The sequence below is a fragment of the Lissotriton vulgaris genome, chromosome 8 (assembly GCF_964263255.1).
Source record: "Lissotriton vulgaris chromosome 8, aLisVul1.2, whole genome shotgun sequence".
Classification (NCBI taxonomy): domain Eukaryota; kingdom Metazoa; phylum Chordata; class Amphibia; order Caudata; family Salamandridae; genus Lissotriton; species Lissotriton vulgaris.
Genome location: NC_141696.1, coordinates 1,237,529,285 through 1,237,553,353, shown reverse-complemented (window position 1 = coordinate 1,237,553,353; position 24,069 = coordinate 1,237,529,285). Strand labels below are relative to the sequence as shown.

The following is a 24,069-nucleotide window of genomic DNA, read 5'->3' as shown; positions in this document are numbered from 1 at the left end:
GGTAGGAGATTGGGCAGTATGTTGGATAATACCTCTGGTTCTGAGAAATGTAAAACAACACAATCACCCCAGAATCTTTTTACACTATTTCCTATCCACTCGACCCTCCTGGCCTTGACTAGTTCTTCTGCCAACTGTTGCTTACCCCAGGGAGTTATCACCATATTGTTTGTCAGCCAATGTAGGGCTTTAGACAACAAAGATGAAGTAGTTTCATCCTGGTCTGGGGCCAATTTGGGGACGTTAGCTAGTACCAAGACCAAAGGAGAGGCCTCGACTATCAGCTCAACCGAGCCGTTCACAGGTTCTGGAGCAGAAGCTACAACTGGAGGGACAGCTTTCTCTTGCACACCATCCAGTGTGGATACCAGGGGAGCCACCGGGTGATCAAATATAGGGAAGACCCCACCACCCACTGGTATAGAGGGGCCCTTCTTTTGCTCGACCCTGTTTGCAACTTCATCGGGCAGTTTACCTACTTCAGCTAAGGTGTTATTCAGTAATACCCCTAAACGATTGACCTCTTTAGTGAGCTTCTCTATTTTACCTACCAGCGGCTTTACAATTCCCTGTATCTTGGTCTCTATCATGTCCAACAGATTCTTAAATTGATCATTAGTTATAGACATACAAACATCGTCGTCAATTGATCCATCATCCTCCACCAAGGACTTACTGGGATGGGAAGCAGGCTTTTTCCGGCTTGATCTTAACCCTCCACGCTTGGGCTGTCCCTTTCTGGCACCTCTAGTGGTTCGTGGCGCAGGCACTGGAGTGGGGGCTTTTTCCTCAGATAAATGCTGTTCAACCTCCTCATCGTTATCACTGTCTAATGCTACACAGTCTAACTGGATCGTTGCGACGTTATCAGCCTGGTCAGGTATAACAGCTGCATTACTACTAGTGCTGACTAGCTCAGGAAATTGGGCCAGGTCTGGTAACGGCACAATCGGTGTAGCTGATGTAGGTGATACACCCAGCCCAAGTGAGGTTTTCCTTTCACTGTTTATTTTAGCAACTACCTGGACTAAGTAGTTGTCCATAGTGTTTTTGGCAGGGGATATCTTTTTACAAGACATAACACACGTTAAACCAGTGAACAGTGCCTACCCAAAAAACAGCCTTCTATGGGTGCGTCGGGAGGCAAAGTTACAAGCCCTCAGTACAACTCGTCCACAATTGGACGGAACAATAATGATATTGACCAGAACAGCCCACGACAATGTCAAAGTCTCACCTCAAAGTTTTTGAGCAGAGTAACAGGCCCAGCCCAGTCTCTGCCTGTCTCGGACTGTCTTAGACTGTCCGCCCTTAGGCCGGGCTTAGTCCGGCGCGCCCCACGCGCGTCCTCGCGGGACGAAGGACCTGCTGGTGCTTTATGCGCCTCCTGGCGCGCTGGTTACAGGCGTCGTCGCTGGCCCCAAAGAATGCTGGGGGATATGGTCCGGCCGGCGGAGCCAAGCCCGGCCGGTCGGTTACTGCAGTGGAATGGCGGAGCCAAGCCCGGCCGCTGTGCAGGAAGAACAGGAAACAGCAAGCGTGAGTAGAAGAAAGACAGGGGACTCAGCCCCTGCTGGTGCTTTATGCGCCTCCTGGCGCGCTGGTTACAGGCGTCGTCGCTGGCCCCAAAGGATGCTGGGGGATGTGGTCCGGCCGGCGGAGCCAAGCCCGGCCGGTCGGTAACTGCAGTGGAATGGCGGATCCAAGCCCGGCCGTGCGATCATCGGTCGTTTACTGCTGGACTGGTGGAACAGCACTGCCTGTATTAGGAGGCCTGCAGGCTGCTGCGCAGCTGAATAAAAAGGGCCCACCTGCTTGACGTCGTGCTATCAACTGCTGTGCTGCTGCTACACTCGTCCACTGCAGTGCGTGTGAAAATCGCATCACAAAATTAAGGAATCGCAAAAAGCGATTCCTTAAATGCTATGTAAGAAGCAATCAAGTTTTGCGATTTCACTTTAAGAAATCGCAAATTACCACCAATTTATAGTTGGTGGTAATTTGCGATTTCTTTTACAAATGCACTTTTTGGCATTTGTAAAGGTGCCTTGTGGCGCTCATACATGCCCTTAGGGCATGTATGTGCGCCATATGCGTAAACATGTAAATTTCAGGGGTGCAGCAGGGTGTCCTTATGACACCCTTGCACCCTTGAAATTATTCTCAATTTGCGATTAGCAAATTGCGAATAGCAAATTGAGAATAACTTCCCATTCCTTCCTATGGGAAGTTATTCTCAATTTGCTATTCGCAATTTGCTAATCGCAAATTGAGAATAATTTCAAGGGTGCAAGGGTGTCATAAGGACACCCTGCTGCACCCCATAGAAATGAATGGGAAAATAATCCTTAATTGTGATTCGCAATTTGCTAATCGCAATTAAGGAATATTAAGAAATCGCTAAAAAACTTGAGATTTTCTACATACATCCCATTTTGTAATTCTCAAATAGCGATTCTCAAAAAATCGCAATTTGAGAATCGCAAACATGGATGTTGATACATCTGCCCCCAAGTCAACTTGTTGGCATAATCTGAAGGGTGTCTCTTTTTAACATGGAGTTGGTGTTAATGAAAAGGGCAGAAGGCAGGAGGAAATAGATGCCCAACAAAACGAGTGTAATAGGGGATGAGGCCAAAAAGAATAGTGAAAAAAGAAGGATTGGAGCGGAGGACATGTCAAGGGATAGACAGGGTATGTTGGAGATGATAGACAGGGTATGTTGGAGATGACAGAAAACATGACAAAACGATGACAGCAGGCGGAGGGTGGGGAGAGGGCGCAAAGGACGAAATGAAGAACCATGTGAGGAAGGAAGGAAAGGAGTGAGGGTTGGAATCGGGACTGGTTCTGACATGGAAAACAGGAAAGATGGGAGCATGGGAATCTTGCTTTGTGGATGTTGTCCGCCTTCATCACCACTTCTCATGAATTTATTACTGAGATCAGCTATTGTTACATGGTGTCCTTGTTTCTGTCTGACCGGCGGTTACTTCCGTGCTGCCCTTCAAGGTACTTTTAGTGATCTCACGTTCAATTTGAAAGTGTGCACATATTACACCAGGACACTCTGGTAATTGACACCCTGCGAGTCAATAGAAGCACATACAATACGACGGAAAATATAACACATATTAAAATTACAGGAGGGCCAGTAGAGTGCAACCGGGACCAAATTAACTATACAGTTGCTGACATTTGTAACCTGAGAGTTTGAACCCTGCATCTCCCCTCGGAAAGCAGACACTCGCCACAAGCCTCGCCTTCTTCTTTTCATGCAGCCGCAGTGACGGAACTTTTTATTGTGTCTCTCGGCTGCCGCCTGGCAACGGCCGCGCGTCCCGCTCCGGGTTCCATGCGAGCCCGGGGGCCCCTCCTGCCCGGCTCACTCAGGCAGGAGCTCCGGCTCGAGGCCGCCTGCGATCATGCTGTCCACCCAGGTACCCTTCTGCGGCGGCTCTCATGATAAATACACCAGCCTCCCCTCGGACCGTGACGAGCTGCCTCAGCCCGCCTGGCCCCGTTATTCACAACCTCATGTTTGTCTGGTTTCTCTTTGCAGATGAACGGAGACGTTCTAAAGCCGCAGTTTCTGGAGCAGCTGAGGTACCTGCGGGAGAGATGCGACACTCAGGCACAGAGAGACCGGTGCGACCGCCTGGCCGCCTCCCTCCTGTTCACATCCCAGATTAAATGTGGCGCTGCGGCCGAGGAGCAGAGGCCGAAGCATCTGCGCTGGCGAAGACCCCAGACCGCCATGGCCTCCTTAGGTAAGGCAATGCACGCGACAAGAAGACCGTGCTTTACATCTGAGGAAAAAAGAGTCCTCCTACTTTTTGAGAGTGAAGGGGGGTGAGGGTGGGGGTGTCTAAGGAGGGCTAACTTTGAATACTGCAAACGGGCGTGGGGTTTTATTTTGTTTTTTATTTTTATTTTAATTAATGCGATATATAGCGCGAACATTACCCAAAGGTGTCAGAGCGCTTTACATAAGAACCAGTTGCGATACATGAGGATTTAGGATTACATGCGTTACATAAAAGATACAAACAGAAATAAATTGCAAATGTACAAGTTATAAAGTCACACAAGGAAGAGATACAAAAAAACATTGCAAATGTAAAGGTAGTAAAGCCATTCAAGGAAGGGATACACATGGATATACTCTGAGAGTCACATAAGAATGGTAGAGAGTACAAAGGTCTACTGCATATACTAGTGATTAGAGTTATCGCTATATACATATATATGCAAATAGTAGATTTTCTCAGGTCAAGACCCAAAAAACCAGGAGAGCAGAGTTCCATTAAGTGGAGTCGGAGGGGGGACGCAGTCATAACGCCAAGGGAGGGTGGGAGGGATACAAGGGTATGGAGAAAAGGCAAATCAGAAAAAGGAAGAAGCATTTACGGATCGTCAAGGGGGAAACAAGAGAAAAGGGGAAAGGACGAGGGAATGGACAAGATGGCGGGTCGGGGTCCAGAGAAAAGCGGCAGAGAACAGCAGTTCTGTAAACATCAAATCTCAGCGACGGGTTCTTGAAAACCCGCTTCTCCATCAATCCAGAGAGCAATAACTCACTACTTAATACAGGGGAAAAGGTAAAACACGCAAGGGAAAGTATAGCGTGAGCCTTGAGTTTTTGCACAGTGATGGCTATTTTCCAAACCAGTTCAACAGATGTGGCATTGGCGGTAGAACAGGGAAAGCGGTGTAGGGGCAGACTCACAGGCAACATCAATTCTTGGGCCTTAGCTAGGCTTCCTGTGGGGAAAGGACAGGCACCCAAGAAAATTTACACAGAGGATTGGTACTGCTACCTATTGACCATCTTTTAAGAGTTCCCATCCGGCTAATAGATGATGGTGCTGTCCATCAGCCCCTCCCCTATTTACCTAACATCATTGTACATGTACTTATTTTTAGGTCTCACCGAGACAGCGGATGCGCTGTTGCTTGAGAGGCATTTTGCTTACTTAAATGGGGTTTAGAACCTGCAAAAATCAGAAAAAGCATAGGGGCATAAAACCTCTCAAAGTCCATTAAGCTAGCAGTTTCTCAAGTACTTAGGGAATCAAGGAAAGTATCTGCAAAGAATCTGCAAGGTATCAGTGAGCATTAGAAAGGAATCTGCGAGGAATCTGATCAACATCAGGAAAGAGAAATGAATAACAGTCTTGGGAAAACAATATATTATAACGTGCAAAGTCCATTGGGCGACACCCCCCTAGACCACATCATCAGGGGTCAATTGTAATTCACGAATCACCACGTTGCAGAGTGCAACATTGCTGGTTTATCCCACAGTGGACATGGGAACGACATCTTTCCCTCAAACACATAGAGATGGCACCCTTTGGACAATAGTTAATTCAATTCGAGCTCTGTGTACCTTCGTCAAAGTCCTTTTCTCAGGCCCCTGTTCCACCAATCTCTAGTACAGTAATGTATCTGTTCTAACCTAACAATGTATGTGAAATCCTGCAAGAAATGTCGAGTTAGCAGAAAAACTGATCTCAGCTTTATGCAGCATTTTGAAATACAGGCCAACTTTGGAGAAGTTTACACATTAATTTCAATGGTGCACATTTAATTTGCGTTATGCACATTTAACCACACATGAATATACATTTCTAATGCATTAGATTTAATACTACATGTAATATTCAAGAAGCCATCATAATATTTACTTATAAGTATGACCGAAAACTACATTTAAATCAAATATTAATGCATGCATAACATAAATTCAATGTTGTTTCTAGTATGGTTATTTTCTGCATATATAAAAAAGTGTTTAATCACGGTGTTATAGTGGGGATATCTCGTGCCATTCGCTCATCACCCCCTGGCTCACTCCTTGCGACGGCGGCAATCTCTTGGGCACTTCTCCGGTCTCCCTCTTCAGCATGGGAGACCGGCAACGTCCTACGCTTCTCCCGGGGCTCCCTCCAGGCCACGGGAGCCCCACGTGGGCCGCCATACTTCTTCTCCTGTGGCCACAGTTAAATGTGTTTTTTAGTGGCCTGAAGATGAACAGCCCCTTTTACCCTTTCAAAGATCATAATGCCTACAGACCCCTTTCAGTAAAATTCTGCTCATGTGTCAAGAACAGACCCTGCGTCGATATCCTTGTTCAAATGTCAAGTGCATATAGGGTGTATATTAGCAGGATTCAATATTGTTTGTAAGTGACTTTACATGACAGTGGGATCCATTTTGGATTTCTCTTTCTCTAACATGACATACGTTGTTGGTTGTGAAACAGCTCCCAGACAATGGAACTATATTCACTGCATTCCTGTGGAGAAGTGAGTAACTCTAGACACAGAAGTGTGGAGGGATGGAGAGAGGGCTACCTTTAGAAATTCTATGTGATCTGTTTAACAAAGGATTGCTGATTAGTCCTTTTTGAGAACTGCCATTTGAATAAACATGGCACAATGTGAATGAGACAGCAGGGACATTTGCTACTGAAAGAGAAGTTTCTGGGAAGAGCCTCAGTCTTTTGTTTTCCTTTGAGTGGTCCATTCTGGAAAGCTGTTGAGAATCAGATACAGAGCTTCACATGCATTGGGCTGCTGTTGTGGGTGCTCCTGCTTGGAGCCACCATCTTTACTGCCCACTGTGAGGAGCTGTGATCTTGCACAATGAACCTGTTTGCACCGCAGAGGAAAAATTAATTGTGAGAGGAAACATGACCAAATTGATTTCTTAACTCAGACAGTGGGTCCCATCACCTGTCTGAAAATACAGTATAAAAATGTGTCCCAAACTTCCCCAGTTAGTTCGACTCCTAGCTACTTCATAGCCTGAGAAGACTTGCTGTGTTACAGGATTGGTATAATTGATAGCCACTCTCCTGAGGGTGGGGGAGCATCACCTGGTTTCTGAAAGTCTTGCTGGAAGCAGCTGTGGGTCTGCCAGTAACCCTGGGAGCTGCATGCCTGCTGAGAAGGGAGAAAAGAGAGCCTTATCCCACAGGAGTCTGCTGTGACCTCTGACCTTGCCAGGTAGGTCACTCCCCCCCCCGCTGCAGCCCCTCCAGCGCCTGTGCCCTACATCCTGTTTTTGCTGCCCACCCCATGGCGCTGCTTTTCCTGGCCCCCCAGTGCCCACTGCTCATTTCCTGCCACTGCTGCCCCTGCGGCCCCGCCCCGCGCCCATTCGCTTCCCCTGCCTCGCGCCTCCCAGCTGCTCCTCCCTCCCAGCTCCCCTTAAAACAGCGGCAGCTGTGCGGCCGCACCTAAGGCAAGACCATCTGCGCCCGTCCACGCCTGGACCGCTCCCAGCGGCAGAACCCCTGGACCCTGCAAACGCCACGACACCAGACTCCACTACGACGCCAGCAGCCTCCACGCACTCAACGCCGGCCGAAACCACACCTGCTTCCAGGCCACCCCGAAACAGACCCAAGGACCCTTCTCCTGCCGCACCTGCAACTTCACCTGTGACAGAACCACCAAACCTCCAAGGACTGGACCGAACCACCTCCACTGCATACTCCTCAACACCCGCTCCGCACGCAAACATGCCGTCGAGCTCTGGGACCTGCTTGACACCTCCGCCCCAGACGTGCCCTTCCTGACCGAGACCTGGTGGAACGACTCATCGACGCCCGACATCGCCATAGCCATCCCGGACGGCTACAAGATCACCCGCAGGGATCGCGCCAACGGAACCGGAGGAGAAATAGCCATCGTCCACAAGTCCATCCTCAAGGTCGTCACCCACGCAGACGACACGCTCAACACCGCCGAACACCTGCATTTCCGGATCCACACAGACCCCAACACCAGCCTCAGAGGAACACTCATCTACAGCCCCCGGTATCCCCGGCTCAGTTCAGTTCAGCGACTCCATCGCCAACCTTTCCAGTACCCACACACTTGCCTTCATGGACTACATCCTCCGCGGGGGCCTGAACTTCCACCTTGAGAACAACAATGCCAACTCCACCACCCTGATCGACAACCGCACAAACCTCAGCCTCAAACAACTCGTCACCGCGCCCACCCACGCCGCCGGCCACACGCTTGACCCCGTCTTCTCCACAGGCACCCACATCGCCTTCGACCACACCACCGAACTCCCCTGGACCGGACACTGCTGCATTCATTTCACCTTCAAGAAACCAACCACGCACCACCGCATCCAACAGTTGCCTTGCCGCTGCTGGAGCAAAGTCACCGAAGACCGGCTGATCACCACCCTCGCCCAGAACCCACCCACCGACCCCACCAACCCAGACGCCGCAGCCCGCAACCTCAGACAGTGGATGTACGACTGCGCCAACACCCTCGCCCCGTTCAAGAAACTCTCCAACAGCCATGCCAGCAAGAGAGCCTCCTGGTTCACCGACGAGCTCCAGACCTCCAAACGCGCATGCCGGAAACTGGAGAAAATATGGCTCCACGAACGCACACCGGACAGCCACGCAGTCCACAAGGACGCCACCCGCAGACATCACCTCATCAGATCAGCCAAGAGATCCTCCTTCAAAGACCGCTTGGAAAACAACTTACTCGACAGCAAAGAACATAAAAGAACTCTCCAACCCCAGCGCCAACGCCAACAACATCCCGCCCTCACAAGAACTGTGTGACTCACTAGCCATCTTCTTCCACCGCAAGATCGCTGACATCCACAACAGCTTCAACACCACAACGGCCCGACTACACCAGACTCAGATCAGATCAGAAAATCTTTATTCGGTTATTTACACAAAACAACCATAAAAGCACAATTTGATAAAAAACATCATTAAAACCAAATGTCTAAAAACCACTTATCCAGAAATATAAAACACATTTAATCTGGTGCAAAGATTTACACCAATTCTAGGCATTTTAACCCTCCATACTGTTTCTAAATTTTAGGGCTAATTTTAAAAAGCTGATTACAAATAAAGTGCATTCGTGATTTAGCAGCTGTAAATAACAAAGTGCAGGTCTAACCTGGGTAAAGCTACATTTTTTGAGAAGAGGCTTAAGGTAGACCCTCCGAGGTATATCATAAAACGGACAGATAACTAAAAAGTGCACCAAGTCCTGCGGAGACACATGGTCGCAGCCGCAGGACGGTAGCACTTGACCTTGGTGGCTACCTTTCGGAACAGCTAGCAGTAAATGAAAAAGTCCCAGTCGGAACCTAATTAACAAAAAACGGTTAAAGCTCGACATTGGCCAGGACAAATAAGGTTCCAAGCTGAATGTAATTTGTAAAATAACATATTTTCGGACACTGCTTTTGTTTAGTTCTGCCTCCTCACGCTGTAGAGTCTGCGAAAGGGAAAAGGTATTCTTCACGAACTCTACGTCAGCTGCGGTGATAGAATCAGGGGACGAGAAAAGTTCAGGGCGCCCCAATGCGAGGAAGCAGTTTTTCAAGTATTTGAGCCACGGGATTATTAACATATTATCCCATGATAAAGCTTCTCTCAAGAGCTGGTGGTTTAACGGTAGATCCTTATTGAGCCAGCATTTCAACCAGCATGTTAAAGGTCGTAGTGCTATGACATCACTTAAATAGGGAGAACCTAGTTCTTCGTGCACTATAAAATTAGCAGTTCCCCTCGGGACCCCCAACAGCTGTTTCAGGAAATTATTTTCAGCTACCACCAGGTCATTAAAAGCTGTATGCCCCCATAACTCGCTTCCATAATAGCCTATCGCCACGCTCTTGGCCTGGTAGATTTTTAACAGCGCGGCAACTGGCCGTTTGCCCATTTTCCTCGCGAAGTTAAAAATGGCTGCGTTAGCCCGGGTTATCTCCCCCTTTTTCTTCTGTACGGCAGGTCCCCATTTCAGCTGGTTATCGAACAGGACACCCAGGTATGAGAAAGTTTTAGTTGTAGGAATCTTCTCCCCGTTTACATAAAATGAAAACGTCTTATTATGTCCTTTGCCTACATTCATTACAAAGGATTTTGAGTTGTTAATGGCAAGATCCCGGGATTTCATAAAACTGAAAAAGGTGTCAAGCAGCGATTGGAGCCCTTTTGCAGTCCTAGCCACCAAAACGGCGGCGTCCGCATAAAGTAGGACAGGGAACCCTTTACGCCCAACATAAGGGTAATCGGCGCCTGTATTTAAAAGATTGTTCTCCAAATTGTTGATGTATAAGTTAAAAAGAAACGGGTCCAAGATACAGCCCTGTCTTACACCCCGGTGTACTCTGGTACCCTGGTTACCTTCAAGTCCTGGGAATATCGTACATTGGCCTGGGTGTCCTGGTGTAAATCCACCAAAAAGTTAACAAGGTTCTGTTCCACCCCCATGTTACCCATAGCCTCCCATAACTTGGCCCGGTTGACACAGTCAAAGGCTGAGGAGAGGTCCATAAAGGCCATATGAATTGTGCCCTGACGTGCCAAGGTGTATTTTCCCAGGACCATGTACAGGTTGAGGCACTGTGAAATGGTGGAATGACCTGGTCTAAAGCCATACTGAATTGGGGAAATTAAATTGTTTTCTTCAGCCCAGGCTGTTAACCTGTTCAAGATTACACCTCCCACAACTTTGACCACCGAGTCAATTAAGGATATTGGCCTGTAACAGGTCGTGCTATTACGGTCCCCCTTTTTAAAAACTGGGACTGTTGTAGATACCCCCCAGGACTTTGGGCACCCGTGATCAGCAACTGCATTAAATACAGCAGATAGAACAGGCGCCCACAATAATACCCTTGATTTAAAAAGGTCCGGGGGCAGAACATCAGGCCCGGGTGCTTTATTACTGGATAGGCCCATAATACCCTTCTCCACCTCACGAATAGAAAATCACAGGGGGTTATCTCCTGGATCACCTTTTTTATGTTCTGGCTGTGGCATATCACTGTTAAAAATAGAACGAAAATGGGAGACCCACTCTTCTTCTAATATATGGGTGCCTACAGAAGAATCACCTGGGGATTCAAACAAGGGTTGGTTTATAATTCCCCAAAATTTTGCACTGTTTCCAAGAGTTAAGGGATCTAACAGATTTTCCCAAGTGGAAGCTTTCACTTCTGCTTTACGTATAGCCAAAGCCTTTTTGTAGCTAAGGCGAGCTGCCCTGATACTTAACGGGTCCCTCGGTCTGGCCTTTAAAGCCATCTTTAAATCACGACTTGCCTTAGAGCAAGCGTGATCGAACCACTTAGGGTCACTACGGACCCGACCTGTAGAGGGTACGGTTAGCATTGCCCCAACTTTTGAAACAATACCATCAAAGGCTGAGAGGATTTCCTGGGCTGAGGGTGCTGGGGAAACACAAGTTGATAACTCGATATTGCACGTGTTATTAATCTTTTCATACAATTGGGCCGAGTTCACCATTACCCACTTTAAGCGTCTTTTACCATCCGTGCATTTTAAAGCCCCACCATCTAACCTTTTTTTCTGCACGTTTAAGAGCTTGCCTCCTAGATGAATACAGACTGGATTATGATAACTAAGTGAATTCTCAAATATTTTAAAGCCTAATATATGGGTGCTAAGGGCACTAGAAAGAAGTATGTGATCAATATAGGAACCCCGCGCTGCCTTTATATGTGGGGACTTCATGAGGAATATGATCATCCACCTGGGACATGGCAGTAATTAAATCAAATTCATCCATGAGATCGTTCAGCGATTTGCCCCGGTGGGTATGATCAAAATGGAAGCCTTCTAGTTTGTTGCAACCCAATGAACCGATTACTGTATTTGCTGGGTTCCCACAGGGATTTGCATTAAAATCCCCTGCAATGACGATCTGAAGTGGAAGTCTCTCTATGTTAACCCTGAGAAAATTGCCTAGAACAGCAATCCTACAATCCCCTTTTTGCTTAACAGCATTATAAAAATTAATCAAAGTTAAAGAATCTTTCCCGTTTTTGACCGTCAATATTTGAATATCATTATCACAGAAGGGAAATCTTTTAACAGAACATGTTAGTGCTAAGTCAATGTACACAGCCAAACCCCCTTTAGCTCTGCCGCTCCTGGACGGCTCGGCTGGCACAAAGAAACTTTTATACCCTTCTATTCCGTTTTCTACCAGCCATGTTTCTTGTAGGCAGATTACTGGAAAGGATCCTATAAAAGTCACCCAAATCGGATCATTGATTTTACCCGCTAAACCAGCAATGTTCCATAAGATTACATTGTGCCTCATTGCCATTGAATCTGCTGGGGCCAGGACTTCATCCCCTGTGGCTTTTCCAAAAGAAACAGCAGAGCTTGGCTTGGTATTATCCTCTACAACTAGTTTTGGGTCAGAGTTAATGTTCCATTCACTCATTGGCATTTACGTGTGTACACAAATCTGTGCGGGCAGGACATTAGCTGACCCTACGTATGTCTGCAGGTCCTTGGCTGACATCAGTGGTCCTAAAAGCTCCTCCGTTTCATTTACTTCCACCGAGATGTCGTTCAGCAGTTGTTTTGAAGCGACCCATGAGGCTAAATCATGGCCCAGAGCTTCCTGCGCCTTATCCCTATTTACAACAGTGTGACTACACCAGACTCCTCCCCTGTGAATACCACCAGCGCCATCCGCCTGACCTCTTGGTCCAACGTCAACGACGACGAGACACTCAAGGTCATGAACTCCATCCACTCAGGATCTCTGTCAGACCCGTGCCCACAAAACGTATTCAACAAAGCAGACGCAGCCATCGCACCCCAACTACGGAAGGTCATCAACATCTCCTTCGAAACAGCAACATTCCCAGAAAGCTGGAAGCACGCCGAAATCAACGCCCTCCTCAACAAGCCCATCTCCCTGCTCCCGTTCCCGGCAAAGGTCATCGAGAAAATCGTCAACAGGCAATTGACCCGCCACCTGGAAGACAACAACATCCTGGACCAGTCCCAGTCCGGATTCAGATGAAACCACAGCACAGAGACATCCCTCATCGCTGCCACAGATGACATCAGGCGCCAACTAGACAACGGCGAAACATCGGCCCTCATCCTCCTGGACTTGTCGGCCACCTTCGACATGGTCTGCCATCACACTCTAAAAACACACCTCCTAGAAGCCGGAATCCAAGAGAAGGCCCTTGACTGGACCACGTCTTTCCTCTCCGGCAGAACCCAGAGCGTCCGCCTCCCACCCTTCCGATCCGAAGCCACCGACATCCTCTGCAGCGTCCCTCAGGGCTCATCCCTCAGCCCGACGCTGTTCAACATCTACATGGCCCCCCTCGCACAAGTGGCCCGCCAGGACCACCTCAACATCATCTCCTACGCCGACGACACCCAGCTCATCCTCTCCCTCACCAAGGACTCACACACCGCCAAAACCAACCTCCACGAGGGAATGAAAGCCGTCGCAGACTGAATGAGGAGCAACCGTCTGAAGCTGAACTCGGACAAGATGGAGGTACTCATCCTCGGACCCACCCCCTCAGCCTTGGACAACTCCTGGTGGCCAACCACACTAGGAACAGCACCAACACCCACCGAACATGCACGCAACCTAGGATTTATCCTTGACTCCTCCCTCTCCATGCCCAAGCAGGTCAACGCCCCAGAGGCTTGAAATGCATTGGGTTACAATAAAACTGCTTTTGAATGGATTTGGCTTCAGTACATGTTTCTGTTAAGAGGCTCGGATGGCCATACACTAACATGAGAAATAATTTGTGTAAAAGTCATCTATAGTTTCCTCTGTCCAAAATTGCTTGAAGCCTTTTACAAGTTAAATTTTGAGTTGTGTATGTTGGATCTTTCTTGTTTTAGTCTTTTTTGGTTTAGGTAAAGATACTTTATTTTTCTAAACTAGTGTGGTATCCATTTGTAGTATTTTTATTGTGTTACTGTGTGTATTTTGTACAAATGCTTTAAACATTGCCTCTGAGATAGGCCTGAATGCTTGTGTCGAGCAACCAAGGGGTTAAGAAGGTGTAATATTAGGTGTGTATTCCCCTTATCCTGACTAGAAGGAAGAGTCCCTGCTTGGACAGGTTGCCTACCACTGCTAATAGAGACCCCCATTTCTAACAGTGTGTAAATAAATATAATAACAAAAAGTGTTTAATAAAAGACTTGATAAGAGTTCTGTATGAGCCCCGTAGAGCAACAGGAGAAAAACCTGCAGGCATACATTGTATGACGCTAGGCCTGGTGGATGATCACACATTGGAGTCTACCCAGGTGTGGTGAGCAGTAACCCACAGACCTGCACAGGTGAAGCACAGCCATAGTAAGAGCTCTTTGGGAACTACCTAGGGGTGACAGAGGACCAAGCCACAACCCAGAGAAGTGCATTGGTTACGTGCAGCCATGATGAAAGTTCTACAGGGTCCCTCCAGGAGACAGAGGAAAGAGGCCTATATATATGCACTGCATACACGAAGCCAACCTGACTTTGCCTTTTGGGGTACAAGCAGGAGCAATAGAAGAGCAGTTTCCACTTCATGCACTGGCTAGAGGCAGCCATCGTAAATTATCTAAATACGTCTGTTTGGTAACCTATAGGCAAAATGTAGCCAACATGTTGCCAAGAATGCGTACTTTGTCAAGGTTGGGGCAACGGTATGCCAGGGTGAAGCAACATTTGTGTGGCCCCTCTGTACAGCCATTCAAACTGTCCACATTGGCAAATACCCATGAACCAAAGTACATGATAATTCCTTTTTGTGCACACTCACAAACTCACACTAATACTGAAACATTTAGTCGCACATATTCTGTCCCTCTCCCCTCTTCCATATTACCTTGGTGGTCAATAATCGTGATCCCAGTTTCACACCTTCAAAATCCTTTCCTCGCGGATCAAATTCATGTAGATAGCAGCACCAGTGGGTGGTTGAAGGAGAAAGCTACAGGCCGCAACGGGAATTGTCTTATCTAACTGAGGTTCGGCACCCAGTTATCACAAAGCTAAAAGAGAAGATTCAACGATCGTCATGGAAAGATACCAAACTACATAAACAACATTTCACAAGATCTTCCACAAAGCTGCTAATAAAGCAATTTTAAAGTCTCTTCCACAAGGCAGAGCCAATCAAAGAATGTTCCCCAACTCTTCCAAGAAGGTGGTCAAAATCAATCTTGTGAATCATGTGCACCACACAACTTACCTGGACATAAAAGAACCATGGGTGGAAAATGTATGGACTTAGGGCCTCATTTACAATATTTTGATGCACAGCATCACAGCAAGCCTTCTTGCTGTGCTGTCATGCGTCAAAATAAAAGAGAGGGAATGCTCCGTATCTCCAAGATACGTCATATTCCTGTCCTTCTCCCCTACACAGGCACACAAAAGGCAGCCGTGCGCCAGCACAGACACCCTTGCGTCATTTTGCACAAAAACAATCATTAAAGGCATTTTCCTCTTTCTATGCGTACTGCAAAATGCAGCACCCATAGAAAGATGAAAAACGAGGAGAAGTAAAAGTATTCCTCATTGCGCCTCCTTACACCTTCCCTAGGGAGACGTAGGATTCTAACACATTCCCAGCTTTACAAAATGTTGTAAATCTGGGACTGCCTCAAGTTCCATGGATGGAAAACCCACATCAACACCCATGGAACGCCCCTTTCACGCAAATTAATGCATGAAAGGGAAACAAATTTATAACGCCGTGAAAAGTCAAGCAGCGTGACTTTACATGGCCTAGTATATATAGGGAAGCCCATTGCACTGCCAGTGCATCAATAAAAGTGAAGCACCGGCACAGCAATGGGCTTGTAAATAAGTCACTTGGCTTTTTGCTTAGCCTCAACTTGTATTCCGCTGTATGCTTGATTTGTCATACTTCAAACATTTTGGAGCGATATTTGCTGTGAATCACAAGATCTGGTTTCCGTTCACATGGTCATATAATAACAATAATGTTATGCATACATATGTGTTCACCGATGCTTGACAATCAACTAGTTAACAAATTAAGATGTTAGTGGCAGTTACACGCAACACCCATGGACCCTGACACATTTCCAGATTTACGATGAATCGTAAGCCTGCAAAAGCGTTAGAATGCTACACCACCCTAGGGCTGGATTTGCCAAGCCTACTTATACAGGCACCCACATTACAGAGTACCAGAGGAATTTCTGCATCGTCAGATATACTGGAGTGGCTGGACCATGAGGGCAAATGTTTGTTACGAGTGCAATGAGCATGTGAGAAATACTTCCTATAGGGGGTCATTACGACTCCAAACAGATTTCAGTTCGTCCGCCATGGTTGAGGGGAGTGGGACCGGCCGCCTGTAAGGCTGTGGTCCACACATGAGATTATGATGCAACCGTATTGCTCTCATCTACATGGCCCCCTTCGCCACCATTGTCAGATAGCATATTATCCTATGCCGATGGCACCCAGCTCATCCTCTTCCTCACAAAGGAGCCCAACACCACCAGACTCAGCTTTCAGGAAGCAATAAAAGACGTTGCATCCTGGATGAGCAGCAGCTGGCTGTAGCTCAACTCGTAGAAGACAGAAGTCATCGTCATCAGACTCACCCCCTCACATTGGACAACACCTGGTGGCCCTCTGCCCTCGGCTACCCCCCCATGCCCATGGACACCGCCCGCAACCTCTGCATCATACTCAACTCCTCCCTCACCATGACCTGACAGATCCATGCCGTCTCCTCTGCGTGCTTCAACACCCTCCCCGTCCTCCGCAAGACCTTCAAATGGATTCCCCTTGAATCCAGAAAGACGTCACCCTCGCACTCATAACCAGCAGATTGCACTACGCAAACACCCTCTACGCCGGAATCAACAAGTCCCTGCTCAGAAGACTTCAGACCATCCAGACCTGGGCGGCTAGACTAGTCCACGGCATCCCGGGACGAGACCACATCATCACCTACGAGAGCTCCACTGGCTCACCATTGAGAAGAGAGTGACCTTCAAGCTACTCACTCAAGCATACAAATCCCTACACAACACCGGACCCCAATACCTCAACAAAAGAGTCTCCTTCTATGCGCCCAAGTGAAGCATCCGCCTTGCCGACCTCCCCCTTGCCAAATTCCCAATCAGCATCAGACGCTCACCCACCCTACAAGCCTTCAGGAAGAGCCTCAAGACCTGGCTGTTGAAGTAAGAAGGAGCTACACGATGACGTCACCTCCAAGCGCCTTGAGACCCTCACGGTGAGTAGCACGCTTCACAAATTCCTGATTGATTTTAAAGTATAAGTTGAGGTTAATAATCCTTTACAACAGCTTCCCTCTTTCACTTTCTTTAGTCAAGCCTGGATGTTACTAAATGTCATATTACTAAATCAATACATTTTGTAATATGTGTTTATAAAAGTGTCTTCTTTCTTTGATTTCAAGTGTATTGTGTGCAGAATGATGAATGTGAAACCACTGCTGCATGTTTGAATAAAGCATGATACTATGCAATAAAATTGCATATTCCTTGCTTAATTACATCCAATAACTGACTTTCTTTAAACATATATCCTGTACTGGAAGAAAAGGACATCTCAAAGGACCTTAGTATTATACATAATTGTGCACATTCTCTCTACAAAAGTTAATGCATAGGTGCTGGCAGACAAAACACTTCAAACCTTGTGTTAAAATATTTCACAGAACCATGGCATTGCCACCACAGCTAAGCTTTAATTGGCACAACAAAAATATTTAAGAAACAAAACAAAATCCTTTAAATAGGAATATATTCTATTAGCCTCAAGTATATAGTGTGTACCAGGCCCAGCAGCTTTCCCTTAAAACTTTGTTCAATATTAGAGATGTTGTTAGTTTTATGCTACTTCCCCGCGATCTCATCTTACTGTAAATGGTTCCCATGTAGTGACCAATGTGAAACTAGATTGTTGACTGCTGTATCACTTCTTTTGTATGGTAAAGATTTAATTAGTGCTGAATTTCTCTACTTTACTTCAGAGTGCGAGCCGTGCTGGGAACCTTATGAAACAACAATGGCTCGGGTGTACACACCCAAGGCATGCCCGCTGGTCAATGGACTACGGTGAGTGCACATGTGTGAAAAAAGATGCATAATAAGTGAAGGTATTTAGATGGCTGTAAGCGTTCTTTAAATGGTGGTAGTTCTTATTGTGGAATTCATGTGCGAATGAAGCTAGTGGAAGGAGTGGAATTGGACCCTTGGATTCTTGTAGATGAGGATTGTGCCAAGGTATCTGGAGAAAAAATGGTGTGTGGGGATTGCAGGAAAGTAGATAATCTTGTTTGTGAAAGAGTTGTCCATAAGGTAACAAAGGGACATGCCATCTTCAGTGGCTGTAACACTGCTAAGATATCCAGTGTTACACGAACGATGCAGTCCCAACAGTGCGGTCGCCAACTATTAAAGATGTCAAGACTAAGGGCCTGATTCTGATGCGGCTAGGAAGGCCTCCTAACGGCATTTTCGTCGTCTAGATCGGATCGGGAATGTGTTTTTATAAGCGACTCGGAAAGATTTCCAACCGACCGAGTATGATGCGATTTACGTGTTAGGAATATCCTAATCCAAACTAGACGGCATTTGGAATGACCAAGCCATACAAAGCAGAATTGTACGTCTCTATGGGACGCGTTTCCAATAGGAGTCCAACAAAATCGTATCTGGAAGCATCCAGAAGCATCGTACTCGGACGGTTGGACTCTCCTGATCTAATTCGGTTGAAAACCATTCCCAATCCCATTCGGTTGGGACTCTTTCCAAACCGCATCAGAATTGGGCCATTAGAAAGGAAGACAAAAAGTATGTGCTAAAGTGAATAAAAGATTTTGCTGCACATCCAAGCCTCAATCCTAGATTCCAAGGAGTCATTTATTTCCCAAAAATTGAATGTTCAGCTACTGTTAATGATCAAGTCACATACTTCAATTGTTGTTGAGAACTGTCAGATATTAGAGATAGGTGACATTTATGTACAGGATTGCTGCGTCCAGGGCACATTCCCCTTCGCCAATATCTTCATAGGTCTTCAGGAGGATTTCCCTGCTATTTAGTTGTTTATATAGCAAATCTGGTTTACTGATAGAATATCGATGCCCAAAATATTCCCATACACAAATATTGATGTTAAAATATCGATGTCAAAAATATCGACATCCTATATTTAAAAGTGGAAGTACAAAAATATGATGTAAAAAATATAGATGTACAAAATATCGATTTTGTATTTAAAAATGAATGTTAAATATATTAAATAATAAAATTAACTTAAAAAATGATTTAGATTTAATATACATTTGAACAAATATAATAAAATATATGTAATTTAAACGCACATATATAAAATTTATAAATACAGATATAGATATATATATAGATATCCATTTCCTTTAAAACAATTAATAAACTATTAATTTTCATTTATTTTATCTATACTACTATAATAAAGGAAGAACTTTCAGCCTTTGAGGCGGGTAAACTCGGGAATCACAGCGCCAATCCACACACCCGATACACCGTTGGAATCGACAGGGTGTGTAGATGGTTATAGGCTATATACATTTTTAAAAAAACGTTATTTCAAAAATTTACAGTAAAAAATAAAGTTGTCCCTCCGAAGTAGCGACGGCCGCGACGTGCGTGCTCACGTCAGGAGCACGGGGAGGAGCGGAGTCCAGGAGCGCGACGAGGAGCGGCGGACATGGCGCGGGGGAGGAGCGGTGACGTGAGGAGCACCGGACAGGCCAGCGGCGGTGCGAGCAGCGGACAGGCTGGAGGAGTGGCGGCTGAGGTAAGGGAACGGCGGACATGGCGCGGGGGAGGAGCAGTGACGTGAGGAGCAGCGGACAGGCCAGCGGCGGTGCGAGCAGCGGACAGGTGGGAGGAGCGGCGGCTGAGGTAAGGAGGCCCATTTCGGGGCAGGCGGGGCTCGGGGCAGGCGGGGGTCGGGGCAGGTCGGGGACGGGCCGGGCGGGGTCCCGGGCTGCTGGACAATGTCGGGGCAGCCGGGGGACGGGGAAGCCTGTTGCTCCCCGACAAGGTGGGACGGGCTGCTGGTAATTTTATAAATATGTAACAATTTACAAATAAATATATATATATTTACATACACTGATAACATAAAATCTAATAAAAAACATTATATTACTAATTAAAACATAAAAATATGTAATACTCTTTAAAATAACATTTTGCACTCCATTGAGTGCAACAGTAGTGAAAGTGTTGGATAGCGGAGGGGAAAAAATTACTATTCCCACTTCAGAGAATGCAACAGTAGGTAAGTGTTGGATAGCGGAGGGGTAAAAATCCCCATTCCCACTCCAGTGGGTGTAACAGTAGGGAAAATGTTGGATAGCGAAGGGGTAAAAATTACTATTTCCACTCTAGTGGGTGCAACAGTAGGGAAAGAGTTGGATAGCGGAGAGGTAAAAATTACTATTCCCACTCCATTGGGTGCAACAGTAGGGAACGTGTTGACTAGCGGATGGGTAAACATTTCTATTCCCACTCCAGTGAGTGCAACAGTAGGGAAAGTGTTGGGTTGCGGAGCGGTAAAAATACTATTCCCACTCCAGTGAGTGCAATAGTAGGGAAAGTGTTTGCTAGCGGAGGGGTAAAACGTACTATTCTCACTCCAGTTTGTGCAACAGTAGGGAAAGTGTTGGATAGCGGAGCGGTTAAAATTTGTATTTCCACTAGAGACATTTCTAAAATAAATTAACAACAACACAAAAGATTTAAAAAACGAAAAATACAACATATATAAAGGTTAGAAATATTATAAAAGATAGAAACAGATTAGAATGTTAAAAAAAATCTAACAAATACCTAGAATGATTATTTAAAAAAATCAAAAATAATTTAAAAACAAACAAATATATATATATTTTTTTAATAACCAAAAACATTGATTATTACATAAATGCAATATTTTGTATTTCCTACCCTATAACAGCGCACAATTCATAACCCCATTTAACTTTTTTTTAAATGTACCTCTTTAATTAACATAATTAATTAACAATTAAATAAATATTATTAACAATGTTTTTAAACAAATTAACATGTATTTACTCCCCAAACGTTACCCTTATAAACCAAAACACGCACATAAAATAACAATAAACACTTACCATAAATATTTATCAATTGATAAATTAATATTATTAATAAACTAATCATTAATTAATTAATTAAACATAAATTACTTTCCACCCTCAACCCCAATAAACACCACAGCCCCCACCTAAAAACCATTACCAATTTCCATAACTAATTTTACATTAATAAATTAATATAAATTAACAACTTATTAATTCATTTAAAAGAATTCACTTCCCACCCTTACCACTATAAACCTCACAACTTATATCAAAATTTAATTGCGCAATAGCCATATTTTAATTTTAATGTTTTAATTAGCATTAATTAGCATACAGTTATTAATTATTTATAAATAAATTACTTCCCACCCTATTCTCCTATAAATCCCACCGCCCACTCCTACAAAAATGACACAATTTACATAATTAATTACAAATTAGTTAATATTAATTAACAACCAATAATAAATATGTAATAATAAAATAACTCCCACAATTAACACTATACAATATAAATTAAATAAATACAAAATATTAATACAATTGTTATAATTAAATTACTTTCCACCCTATCCCTTAAAACCCACAACTTTCGCCTAAAAAAATGACACAATTAACATAATTGCCAATTAATTAATTAATTATAATTATCAGCCAATTAATAAATAATTAATAATACATTAATCCCCACAAATAACACTATAAAATATAAGTTAAATAAATACTAATACTTTAAAAAGAATAATTAATTTATTAAAATTAAATTACTTCTCACCCTATCTGCGATAAACCCACAACCCGCTCCAGAACGTAAAAACGCAAAATTTAATTTGGCTAAAATTAATAACTACTAAAAATGTGACACATATATTAAAAAAAAAAAATTCTTATATGAAAAAATAGATCACATACTTTTAAAATACATACAAAAATACATAACACTAATGACAACATCGACATTTTAAACAACCATATTTTTGCAAACGATATCAACAACTTTGATATTTACATAAACGATATTTCTTACCTGCAAGTCGATATTCTTGACCACGATATTCTTGCTGTCGATATTTCGGTATCACTATATTTAAAACTCAATATTTGTGTTTGTTGACATTTTAAACTTGATATTCTGTCTATCCACCAATTGTGTGGAGAACTGGTTGACTTACAATTTTGCCCTGATAAAGCCTTTGCAAGGCGAAACACGTTGGCTGTATGTTCATAGTGTGGTTGAAGAAATTAGAATAAAGAATATTCTACCGCATTGACGAGGACCTAGGAGGTTTGATTCGTGCTAACAGGTTTTCCATAATCAACTGTATATGTTGCCTCTCTGTTTTTTTTTAAAGTTTACTCATTTCTTCAACTTACTGAAAAATTTAATTTTTATTCAATTCTGTATTCACAAATGATTCTGTAACTACCAGGAAATGTTATTCTCCCAGAATGAATATAGAATGTTACTACGCATGCTATCACATCGCCTTCCTTTACAACGCGTTTGTTACAACGACCGCGCTGCTTTGTTAGACTACGATACCTTTACATCACAAGTCATTAGATCGACTTTTTGTAGGGGACACGCTGGACTTAGGAATAGCATAATTTACTATTCCAACTCTAGCCTGCGCAACAGTAGGGAAGGTGTTGGAATAGTAAATTATACTATTCCTTATGTTAGAGCCCATCCCTACAGCAAGTTGCGTTGTAAAGGCATCACATTCTAACAACAAAGTTGTTGTAACAATCGCGTTGTAAACGAACTGCGATGTGATTACTGTATTGTAAAAGCTGTCTCCCCTCAACAATTTACCTGTCCGGCAACCTCAACCAATGACCCAACTCTTATGATGTAGTAAACCTATCCCAGTGCGGCTTTACCCCAACTGACCAATCGCAGCGCAACACACTGTGACGTCAATCTTGCTCCTCGTAGCTGCTTGCCCTCCTTCACAATTTTCTCCTGCAGGTTTTTCTCTAAGAAAAATAACAATACAGTGCAAGCAACAAATAAAACTGTATGCTCCACTAGAGGATATTTACTCTCACAGGGTAACTAAACTTTTCTATACTCTTTACCTTCAAATGAAATCTTGACCACTGGGATTTCCCCTTTAATTGATTAAGTTATTCCCTGTGCACCTGAGATCAACCATACCAACCGTTTACCATGAACATACAAAAATAACCCTTAAAAGGGATTGTTGACGACGTCTCATGACCAACACTAAAACACAGCAGACAACTTGCTCAGTGTCTTCCACACTGAGACAAACCATTGGTAAATATCTCGAGATCTTAGGCCGCGACGGGCCCGTTCACAACTTAAACTTTTCACAAAAGTACCACTTTTATATATGTACTTTAATTATGTGGACTTTAACTCTCATAGCCTGAGGCAGATTTTTGATAAGGCATTGTTCATACCAAGATCTCCTTTGGCTAGTAGTGCCACTAATATTCCTTTGGTAAATAACTTAAATGTTTTAGCTGATGCACATATTCCTGAAAGAAAATAGAACAAGGTAGGGTGGGAGACCCAATATACCCTTTTGGGCTTGGGCGGGATGCCCTCAGTAAGAATACCACACACAGAGGGGATTGCTGCACATCACCTCACAAGCGGCAGCAAGTTGGCAGGCTTCTTGTCTTCTTTGTGGCCATACGCGTTTCGAGCTCCCTCGAGCTCTTGATCACTGGCGGCATGAAGCAGGACACAGGCAGTGTAATAACAGCTGAATTTATTTAAATGCAAAGTCCCGCCCTTGTGGGCGCACAGCATGCTGGTAAAGGTAGTCCCATATAATGCTGACTAGACTTAAAAGTTCTTTGACCAAGTGGATGCTGTTCCCACTTCACGTGAATTATTAATCCCTGTAGGGTAGGAGAACAACGCCAGCGCTGCCTTCCAACTGTCAAGTCTCCAAGCGGGTGAGGCTTCCTCTGTCCTGAGCGCACTCGTGGTTACGAGTACACAGGAACCGATAGTTTCAGTTAGGGCATTCTTGCGGCTGGACCAACCGCTGTAACATCAAACCAAAGTTGCCCTCAATAAGAATACCACACACAGAGGGGATTGCTGCACATCACCTCACA

The 24,069-nt window shown here is 44.8% G+C and overlaps 1 protein-coding gene across 1 annotated transcript in view; it reads left to right on the top strand.

Annotated features, from left to right (window-relative positions):
- The first annotated feature begins 3,337 nt into the window (after positions 1-3,337).
- TEX26 (testis expressed 26) overlaps positions 3,338-24,069 on the top strand; it is a 105,061-nt gene continuing 84,329 nt past the window's right edge. Inside the window, exons 1-3 of the mRNA XM_086935139.1 lie at positions 3,338-3,440; positions 3,563-3,770; positions 17,845-17,929. Of these exons, the coding sequence (XP_086791265.1) occupies positions 3,426-3,440; positions 3,563-3,770; positions 17,845-17,929 (308 nt within the window). The 5' untranslated portion in view covers positions 3,338-3,425. The remainder of the gene's footprint in view (positions 3,441-3,562; positions 3,771-17,844; positions 17,930-24,069) is intronic.